The 10,856-nt window shown below is 40.6% G+C and overlaps 1 protein-coding gene across 2 annotated transcripts; it reads right to left on the bottom strand.

The window, feature by feature from the left end:
• Positions 1–477: 477 nt before the first annotated feature.
• Positions 478–9,751, bottom strand: LOC149383801 (uncharacterized). 2 transcript variants are annotated; one of them, XM_089628131.1, is made up of 16 exons: positions 9,524–9,751; positions 6,724–9,388; positions 6,487–6,615; positions 6,200–6,391; positions 6,015–6,067; positions 5,563–5,878; positions 5,267–5,393; positions 5,008–5,187; positions 4,534–4,629; positions 2,845–3,041; positions 2,494–2,706; positions 2,133–2,396; positions 1,880–2,027; positions 1,654–1,787; positions 1,416–1,502; positions 478–1,324 (listed from the first exon to the last, which is right to left on the bottom strand). In XM_089628131.1, exons 2-16 carry the CDS (start codon positions 9,331–9,333, stop codon positions 1,238–1,240), a joined length of 4,833 nt encoding a protein of 1,610 aa, XP_089484257.1. In that variant the 5' UTR covers positions 9,334–9,388; positions 9,524–9,751; the 3' UTR covers positions 478–1,237. The 2 variants fall into 2 exon arrangements, with proteins under 2 accessions (XP_089484257.1, XP_089484258.1); XM_089628132.1 differs by having other exon boundaries at positions 4,534–4,626.
• Positions 9,752–10,856: the final 1,105 nt, after the last annotated feature.

Here is a 10,856-nt window from a genome sequence, read left to right as displayed (position 1 = left end):
AATTGTCAAAACCCCTAGACTATTTCGAGTTTTGTGGATGATTTTCAAACAAATTAGCTCAGAATTGTACAAATTTATTCAAATTGACGAAGTATAACCCGGATTAAAGTTTCTAAGTATGCATTGAGAGTCTCTGAGTTATGTACTCACAAAACTACGAGAATGGACAGTGGATTGTTGAATTCGAAACACTGACGTCTTTAATTAAGCTCTCAAGAGTGTGTGCAAGAACAAAATGCAAGTTTTTGCCATATTTGAACCCTCAAACTCAAGGGCCTTTCTAGTTCCCTTGTCTCATGAAGAGGAAATATATCATCGACAAAAGTCTGATACGGGATTGGTTTTTTTTTCTTTTTCTTTTTTCTTTTTTGCCTCCCGATAACAAAAGGTGCTTAGGCTAAATTTCTACAAAGATAGGAATGCACTAACACAGACAAATAATAACCATAACTAAGCATGCAACACTTTTTACGACAATAAGAGCGAATTTCAGAATCTCTAAAATAAACTTCCGTCAAAATCATAGGTAATACTGTGATCTGTACATTACATTCTTCCCAAAAATTCAGGGGATTCCTTTTACGAAAATAAAAATAAAACAAAAACATCTAGAAGATATTTTTTTTTTCTTTCCCCTCAATCTAACTAAATCCCCTGTTACAAGCTTTTTGTTATGTGCTTGGAACAATATCAGGCAAATATTGCCAATCCTAATTTGTCTATGATGCTATGTTCCTTCTTAGCAGCACTTTGCCACAATGACCTTTGGTATTTTTTTCTCCTCCATATCAGTACTTGAAAAAGATAACCCATCTTATTGGAGATGTCCAAGAAATCAAAAGGTAAAAAGACAAAAATATTAATATTAATAATCCGATAGAAACTTTACCCCCCGATTATTTGCACGCTGAAATAGTAGCGCGCTTTATGCGTCGAAATCTTTTTTTTTTTCTTTCTGGGTCACTTGAACTCTTTGGAAACGCTATGATTCTTCATTTTCTTTCGCCTTGAACCGGATGCTCGAACAAAAATCTCTGTTTATACAAGTCTGATTTTTACATCATGAACCGGACTTCCTTTCAGGGCGACCAAGTCGGCCAAGTATCAACTTCCGAGAAATGGGTATTTATGGGATTTCATCAGTTCAGCCAGGTACCACAGTGCATATAAACTTCGTCCTTAAGAGGCTCGGTGGCGCAGAAAATAACCCGATGAGACCCGCCTATTTTATTTATTTTTAGTTTACAGCTTCGTAAAAAAAGACTTGGGGTTGCAAATGCCCTTTTAAGCACATGGCAAGAACATCTGCCCAGCTACCGATCACCTACATGAGAGGCATATATAGAAACACATTGATAGTCTGACCATTAGATAAAAGAGATTGACTATTTAATAGGGCTTATAAAAGAATTTACCTTGACAGTTTGATCATCGTACATACTCCAGTGTCCATGGTCATGACTATATGCAAAGCAATGATAGTGCTGTCCGTAATAACAAACCTAGGGTGTAGATATAGAGTACCCGAAAATTGATTAGTTATTATAGCTAAACTGACCAACTAGCTCCACACTCCGGCTTCAATCACAGAGTATTTTCAAAATAATGACACGTAAACAAAAGAATGATCAGGTTTATCAAAGTCCTACATACCACAGATACCAAGCTGTACAGGTTCTTTGGCTCTAAGCCTCGGTAAAAGACTCCGATGTCTATCTCGGTACTAAGAGCTGATAATGTTGCCGATATATCTTCAACGGTTTCACAGTTAGTTTGCCAACCCAAAACTACAAGATCACAAGCAAAGCTGGGGTTTACTATATTTTCTTTTTATTTCGTAACGAAATTGAATTGTTCTTTTGAAAACTTAAAAGCTTACCTGTAATGAAAACACGGGGAGGAGAGGAGAGAATCCGGTGGGTGTAGTTGAGTTTCCCACAGCCAGCGGCCTCGGGATCACATGCTAACTGATCATTCATCTCTACAAGGTTTAAGAGCTCGTCAAAGGAACTATCAGCGCACATAACCTGAAAGTCAGAACGGTTGAGAAAACAGGAATCAATCATTATTTCACAAGTAACTGGAGTTTATCGTCAACCTCAAAGGACAAAAGGAACAGTCTTAATAGATACCTTCATCGTGCGGAGAGAACTTGCGTTTATGTTGTGAAAGAAGGTAGTGTACTTCATATACCTCGATTCTAGTTCACAGTTATAGCAATTCATACGCTCAAATATGTCCATTCCGAAAATGGAATGTGCAATACAGAAATCATCTGTGCAATCCCATGACCCCATGAAGTTTTTCACCGTTGGCTTGGTTACAGGGGTGGCAAAGGACTTGTGAAGGCATTCAAACAGGACAGACAATACTTCAGAAGCATCGTTCATTTCAGCCTGCAATTGCAAGTATATCAATCTATACGTCCAATGTGAAACAATTTCATGATTCATAGTCTCACGAGAAAAACTCTATATATAAGAAAAGCTTTACCTCCTGAAAGAGTTTTCTATCTGGATACAAATTGCTCAAGGCAACGCGTAAAGCGGTCGGAGCAACTAGTTCTCTTCTCGTACCTGTCGACGCATCGCTCAAGGCAAAAAAGATTTCGTACAACGCACAGACAACACAAGGTTCACCATGTTTATGATCCGACGATGATCTCAGCAGGAATTCATCTCGAAACACTTTTATGTGCCATAATGACTGAGTGCACAAAAAATAAAAGGCAAAAGGTCATGTTCCTCACAAAATGAAAAAGGAATAGAGAATATCTGTGACCGACCGTGAAAAAAAAATATATATATATATATATATATATATATTTTGACATAGAATACCAACCTGTATAATAACGTTCAGAAAGCAATTGTATTCACCAACTTCGTTCTTTAATCCCATGCCAACTACATTATCTCCATTTGCAATCTCAGCTCGTACATCATTGGATGCAACATTACCGTTTTCTACTTCTCTTGAATTCCGCTGCATCATCTTCAAACTTGAAGCAGATGGCATTTTTTTAAGGGCTTGGAATGTGTCTGTTAAACAGTGTATGCTTAGAAGTTAGACAACACGCATGTACCATAATTGAGCTCAAAGAGCAGCAAGAGAAGCCAAGTGCTCTGGTCATACATAAATGGGAAAAAAATATCAACAACAAACTGGAAAAATAAATGGCTGTAATATTTGCCACTGCGCCAATCAGATTAAGTACTAAAAATATTTCCATTCCGAGCTAACATGTTTCTCAGACTGGCTAAGTTACATTTCGCACGCATTGACAAAAGTAACTTCTTACAAATGAAAAATTATGTCCAAGAATAGTGACACTTCATTCACTTCATTCCTGTGGGCGTGAGAATAAACTATTGAATTGTGGTACAAGTGTAACGCCCAAACAAAGTGCAATGTTCCACCCTTTAGATATCATAATATACCCGATACCAAGAGGCAAACCATAATTTTCTTTGCTGCCAAGAAGAGGTCACAAAGCTTGGAAATAATAATAATCCCCTCTTAGGGTTAATTGCTAAATGACTTCCTAATCCACCTTTAAATCCTACGACAAAAATAATAAATGAATCATATAATACCTTTTTTAAAAAAGAAATAAATGATTATGTTCATATAAAAAAAAAGTTGGCAATAATTCAAAAAATAACTATCTTGACAAGACTCAATTTTTTTTTAAAGAAACAAAGGACTTCACTTTTCTAAATAATAGAACAATCAAATGATGGATCCCTTCTTAGGATTTAGTTACTAAAATACCTTTCCTAATCCACCTCTAATCCTTAAAAGAAGTAACTAATAATAGTTAATTCAGATAGTAACTAATCCTTATAAGACTCTTAATTTTAAACAATTGAATATCTTCGTGATCATATCAGTAAGTACCTCACATTGGTCTACAAAGCCAACATAAATAATTCACAATAACATGGCACTGTCTAGTTAAAGTTACGCTCCAGTAATTACTGGCTTATATCTGTACCCAAGAATAACCATATGCCTTTTGAAAAAATACATATGGAGAAAAAAAAAATCACACTAATAATAATATATATATTAGCTTTAAAATAGTGACAGGTCAAAGCTTATATAAAGCGTTTAAAGAAATCTATTAAGTGAAAATCCATAAGAATACTCTACGATATTTTATTGAAGAAAAACAATAAATTGACCAGAGTTGCTCTAGAAGGTATATAAAATATTGCTAGGTACTAAAATTTTTCAAATACTGACACCTACTTCTTTTAACTTTCACACAAAAATTCCATACAAATTTAGTCTAATATATATATATATATATATATATATATATATATATATACACACACACACTTTGATAGAATATTACTGGGTACTTCAATTTCCTAAATGCACAAAGAGAACACATTTATCTCTTCACAGCTATGTGGATAAACTATAGACTTGATCTCGAGAGTGGCATTCTATACAGTATCTTCAATGTTGAATCAGATAGAAATTGCAAACTTGTCAACGTATCATAACACTAGTTAGTCTTACCAAGACTCTGCTGCACTGCCTTTTCAAGGTCCGCTTGGAACCTTTCTTCATCATCCTCTGCTCGTAGTTGTCTTAAAGATTTGGAGCCATTGTCTTCTACATAAGAAGAATAACTGGTTAGCATTTAGGGGGCAAAACAATCTTACTACTGCCTATTAGCAGAGGACAAACGAAGAGTACAAGAAATGTGAATAGAATTTTTAAGATCCATAAAAGATGTAATCGGTCAGTGTTATTCATTAAACCAGATAAATGGGCAGCCTGGTAATGAGCTAAATATATGGCTGACCGTTTAAGCTCAACAGATGAGTAGTTGAAGTTCATTTTAAAACCAGCCGAATCTTTACCACTCACTCACAACAAATCAACAATGACAGTATAAAATGCATAGCATGACATGCTCATATGTTGCGAAGCATTACAATCCATAAACTACCATCCTGTTGTCACTGTGACTTTTGCAATAGAGTTTACCTTCTTTTGAACCACCCTCGAGAACCGAATTCCCAGCATCAACAGCTTCCTTGGCAGGTGGTAATGATTGATGCTTCTCTGACACTTTCGCAGAGCCCCTTTGCCGCCTGGCTCTTTTTCCTCCCCGTCGTTCAGAAGTCAGATAACCATCCTCTGAGGTTCCCCCGTTTGGAAGTGCAACTGAAAAAAGATAAATGATGATCAGCAGTGTTAATACAGAATAACCGACACTCATTTGACAATTTTACTATTCACCAACCTTGTTGAATAATTGTCTGGGGCTCGCTACTCCTTACTTGAGGGCTAGAAACAGGAGGAGATAGACTTTGATCCGGACTATTTGGAGCACCGATGGATAAGGAACCTAGATTGTTTCCCAGGAGCTCCTACAAGTAGCAAATTCATTAGTCATTCTTGGCCTCCGATTCTCCTCAGAAAAGCAGTACACAGCTAAATTAGAATCCCAAAAAAATTCTTCATATGATCTCTACAAATACAGCTTGGAAGTGAAGATGGAAAGCGCATGCCACACACACACAACCGATAGTGCAATACCTGCATAGAAGCTATGGTATGCTCGTTGGCACCTATATCAGCGGGACTAGATTCAGGGTGTGCATCATCAAGACCCTCTGTCACCTTCTTGAGGTCTGTTTGATTATTAGCTTTCTTAAGCTGTTCAGCAAGGTGCTTCTGTTTGGCCTCGCTCTCAATTTGTCTCTGGTACTCTAAAGTCTCCTCGAGTTTTCTTTCTTCTTCTTCAAGTTCAATTTTACGTCTATTTTCCTCTTGTTGTCGTTTTAAGTCATCACCATTCACAGAGACGGTCATAAAATCCATATGATTATCATCAGATGCAAATGGAAATGACCTGCAGTAAGAGATACCATACATACAACAAACATATAAACAATTGTGATTGTAGGACCAGTACATAAATATCAGAATGAGCCAATAGCATTTAAGGAAAGAAGCAATTGATTTGCATAGTGAGAGCAGTAACATACGGTGATTCGTCAATGTCATCAAGTATGACCTGCGGCTCAGAAACACTTGTAACCTGTCAAGACGGGATTTTCTTTAGCAAAAGACTATTACTGCTTTTAGCATGATGTGTGTTGACACCCATATATGCAAACAATGACATAACATACACAAAAGCAGGTTTAGAAAAATAAATATAGAAATAAACCTTAAAATCTTTTGATTTCCTAGATTCTTTGCTCTTCTTTTTATCCTTTGCTTTATCTTGAGTTTGTCTGGTATTATCATTTCCTCCCTTTGAAGCTTTCTTAGAGTCAAGATCCAGCTCCGCTAATAATGCGTCTCTAACAGCATCGGACTTTTCCGTGGCGTCTTTCTCAGCCAAATCCTCCAAATGTGCCTACATAAAGAGAATAAGCAAAAGCTGGGTTTATTGAAGTAAGAGGCAAGGAATGATGATACAATGATTAAACACCAACAAACTTAAATACAGACCCTCATATATGATTTCACAAGTGGCAGCAATATCGACCGATAATCATGAGCTGCAACAGGGTCAAGCTTAAGTTCCATCTGCTGCATTTCTGTCACACTTCGCATTAGCCGAGCATCGACTTTGCTAAGCTGCATGGGAAACAAAAAAAAATTGATAAACATCTTTAAAGACCGCCCCTCTCGAAAAAGGGGAAAACATTTATGTTCTCAAAAAGTAAATATATTTAGACGCCTGACCTCTACATATAATTGTTCTTTCCGTCTTTGGAGTGCAAGTTCCACACACGTGTCGGACTGATTCAGAAAGTCCTTGGGTCTCCAATCATCGTCTTCACCAGATTCCAAATCACATAACTGAGAACTCACAGCACCGTATGTTTCGTCGTAGCCGAATTGATTGATGCTCAGAGTCTCTGCTTCTTTCAGAATCTGTGATATAGTGTCATACTCAACCCTACTGCATGGAAAAATCTCATTCTGCTCGTCGTCGAGAAGCTCGTCTATCCGTTTCTTCAAAATGGAATCATAGCTTTGATAGAGAAATTCTCTGGTATTTAACCTCCTCTTTTGTTCTTCAACACACAGATCCTCTACATTCTGCAGTGCTTCTTCATAGGCTAAATGCTCGCATTTCCGCTCACAAAGGCTCTGCAGGTGGTCGAAATCTGTCTCAAGCCTCTGGAGTATCTCCACTCCTTCACGTGCTTTCTCGTCTTTCGTTCGCATCCAACATGACAATTCTTCAGTGCTAGCTGGACCTGCAAAGATCCAGGATAGCATGCCGTTGGAATCAGCGAGAACCCCATTGGCATTGTTTACTTGACCATGATGATCGTTGAGAGGAGCTGATTCAGCCCCCAATAAACCCTCATCGAGAAGTAGACACGATGAATCTCCACTGAGCACAATCCACTCCTTGATTTCCGGGCTTTTGCTACCAGTATAAGTATTGTCTTTCAGAGTATTACTTATCTCAGTGTATCTAGTGCCCAAACCACACGAATGTGCTATATCCTGCAAGAACTTGAGGATTTTCTTCAGCTGGTTCTCATCCAGAAAGCAAAAACATGTAGGCGAAAGCTGCACGCCATGATCATGAAGCCGAGACCCTGAAGTAATACTCCGCAGCTCATCAATTGTAAACTGTACCACCCTGGAAAGATGGCTTCCTGTCAGACATTTATTCTTGATGAGTACCTCAAACACAGCGCGGATTCTTTCCAGAAGCTTTGTACGCTCGGTGTCATCAGATGCCGGCCAGCTCTCGGGAATGAAAGAGTAAGGCACAGACCCATTTGACTCTTCACACTCCATAGGCTCAGCGTCAGAAATTTTCTCGTGGCTAGTCTTCTCACCCAGATTACCCTCTTCATGAGAATAATCCCCGGTATCTTTATAGCACATATCGAAATCAGCTGAATATTGCTCCGCAAAATCGCTATCTTTACATTTCGACTGATTTTTTACCATTTTAATAGCAGCCCACACATCCAGTGGTTTCCAAGAGTGACCAAGAAGCATATCACTCCACTCATCATCGACGCTTTGCGGCAGAACTGACTGCTGTTTGGGCAATAGGGCTTTCATGTGGTCCTGTACAAGGTGGTGCGAGAGAGATCCTGGATCAGCAAACACCTTGCTACACTTGCAACAAACCCAGAACTTCCAAGTCCTGTGAGTCTCGGCAAACGACAACGCCTCAGACAAAACCTCATTAGCCGAACCCTCTTTCGCAGAACTGAAGTGCTCCTTGAGATCGGAAACCCGAACCCTGAGTAACTCCCTCTTCGCACCAAAGCTAATCGAATCCCAAAATGACCGGACGCGGTCTTTTCTCTCGGCCGAAGACCCGTTCTTCCTCGCGTTGTTGGACTTCCTCCTCTCTCCGGCCCTCTGCCCGGTCGCCGGAGAAGACTCGGTTCCGTTCTCCAGCTGCGGCGCAGAAGAATTTTGCTGCATCAGCCGAGCGGCGGCGACGCGAACTTCGATCTCCTTCCTCCTCTCCTCCGGCGTCTTTGTGGCCTTCTTGATCTCGTTCGGCCTCCTCGACTGAACCAGCCGCAACTCCATCGGATCCTCCGCAACCCGTCTTATCGGAATCAGCCTGAACTTCTCGTCCCCGCTCCCGAGATTCTTCATCCACGAGGAGATCGACGCAAAGTTGGACTTCTGAATCAGCTGTTTTAGGTCGCTCTGAACTTGCGCGACCCGCTCCTCGGCCGTCGCCGGCGAAACCGACTTCACCTCGGTCTCGTTGAGGCTGTCTTTTGCGGGATCGACGGGGCTCTCGAGGGCCAATCCGCGCTCGCACTCCCTCACCGCGTCCTCGTACTCCTTGGTCTCGTTGGCCACCTCGTAGAGCAGGTTCGCGTGGAAGAACGCGAACTCGATCGAGTTCGGAGAGAGCTCCGCGGCCTTCCTCGCCGCCTCCAGCGCCGCCCTCATGTGCCGGCTCTTCGAGACCGGATCGTCGATCAGCGCCGCGACCTTCACCGAGACCGTCCCTTGGACCCGCTGAATCAGAGCAAGGTGCGGAGAGCTCTCGCTCTTCTGGCAGAGGTCCTTCATCAGCCTCAGAGCCTTCGTGTGGTTCCCTCGCCGGAGAGTCGTCATGGCCCGCTCGCACTCCGCCCTCGCCGCCGCGAACGCCGCCGATCCGACTCCGCCACCGCCGGAGACAATTCGCGGCGGTGATTCGACCACGCCGTTGATTTTCTTAGGGCTCGAACCATCGGACGCGCCATTGGCTACGGCGGAGGAATCGGATGCCGCGACGGAGAGAGATTCCGGCGGTGAGGCCGGGGATTGTTTGGGACGAGCAACGGGATTTCGCTTCTTGTGTCCCATTCACAATTATACCTAGTTTCAATCCGATTTCACATGCATATATGTCGATATAAACCTAGAAGACATTAAAGAAACAAATGAAGAAAACGCACCGAATATGCTAAAGAGGAGAGAGGAATATACTGCACAAAGCATATACATACACACACATACAGAGATACAGAGAGCTGAGAAGAAACCTTTCACTTACTGGTGGAAATGCGGGAATGAAATTGGAATTTCATCCGACGAGCAATCGGCTATAGAATCGGAGAGAGAGAGAGAGAGAGAGTGAGAGGTTTTGGGTTTTGTGCTCGGTTCGCTTTTTATGTGTTTTCAAGAGAGAGACGCAAAGAAGAGAACACAGCGAACCAGAGAGAGGGAGAGAGAGAAGGTTTGTTTGTTTGATGAGAGTTTTTAGACTAACACAAAACTACATTAATCAATTAAGTGTGATTTTATTGTTTTGTAAAAAAAAATACCTACACCTTGGTAGGAGGAGACTAGGACTAGTACTATATGATATATATTTATCTTAGCTTCTTTTTTTCTTTTCTTTTTTGAAAATTAGTCTTTTTCATTGTGAAATTTATTCTTTTGTTATTTTTCATTGCGGGGAAACGATTTTTCTTACATTTGATCTTGTTTAATATTTATTGATCAAATAAACCCTTTTAATGTTTTAATTTGGGTGTCAAAATCCCAGTGGGATTGGCTGGTTTGAAAGAACGAGTAGATGTAAAAAGAAAAATTCATGTTGAAATGTAGAAGTTATTTTATGTAGTTTCACTCCAATCCAATTTTGACACATGAACTAAAACACTAGAGGATTTATTCATCAAATAGATAATTTGGTATCTCTTACGATTTCAAAACAAAAAAATGCACAAAAAAAAAAAAAAAAAAAAAAACCATCTCATCTAAACCATCTCGTTGTGGGATCTCACCTCGTTTGGTCTGAGTCTTGTCGTGCTATCCAAATTCTTCTCGTCATCTTGACATACCTAAAGTCAGTCTCCCCATCTCGTCGACCCCATCTTGATATCCCGATGCGAGATCACGTCTCGACATCCCACTGCGGTATCTGATCTTGTTGGTTTGGAGTTCATCCCGCCGAGAAGGTGAGATTAGCACCTCAGAAAAAAGGCGATATCATCATCTCGCTCAGGGAACACTCATCACCATCCCACCGAGAGGACGATCCTCGTCATCTCGCCTCCTCATGGAGATGTTGCTCAAAGCCTGCAAGGAAACCCATGCTCGTCGTCCTGCCAGGAAAACTCACCCTGGCATCTCATTCAGACCCATCTCAACTCTGTGTCCATACGCGACATTCAAGTCTTCTTGGCCTCTTTTCAATTCTCCCATCAACCAAATTAATAGTCAGATTAGATGTTTACAACTTAGAAAAACTACAACAAAATTTTATCTCTCTCTCTCTCTCTCATACCTTCACTTTCTAATATAGGGACGAGACTTAGACTTCCACCTCACTTAGCTCAAGGGATTAATGTTGAATATCGGAGCGCGCATCGGGAGAAATA

The sequence above is a fragment of the Urtica dioica genome, chromosome 10 (genome assembly GCF_054948205.1).
Source record: "Urtica dioica subsp. dioica isolate 48M chromosome 10, U.dioica_male_clone48M_v1_H2, whole genome shotgun sequence".
NCBI classification, from domain to species: domain Eukaryota; kingdom Viridiplantae; phylum Streptophyta; class Magnoliopsida; order Rosales; family Urticaceae; genus Urtica; species Urtica dioica.
Note: the sequence above shows the minus strand (reverse complement) of the source record. Positions and strands in the feature narration are given on the sequence as shown.

Bases quoted from the DNA above. Each gene is read 5' to 3' on its own strand.
- LOC149383801 (XM_089628131.1), bottom strand. From the start codon at position 9,333: ATGGGACACAAGAAGCGAAATCCCGTTGCTCGTCCCAAACAATCCCCG. The intron at 1,788-1,879 runs GTAAGCTTTTAA...GTGATCTTGTAG, and splicing joins TCCCCGTGTTTTCATTACAG to TTTTGGGTTGGCAAACTAAC. The intron at 1,325-1,415 runs GTAAATTCTTTT...CCTCTCATGTAG, and splicing joins ACGATGATCAAACTGTCAAG to GTGATCGGTAGCTGGGCAGA.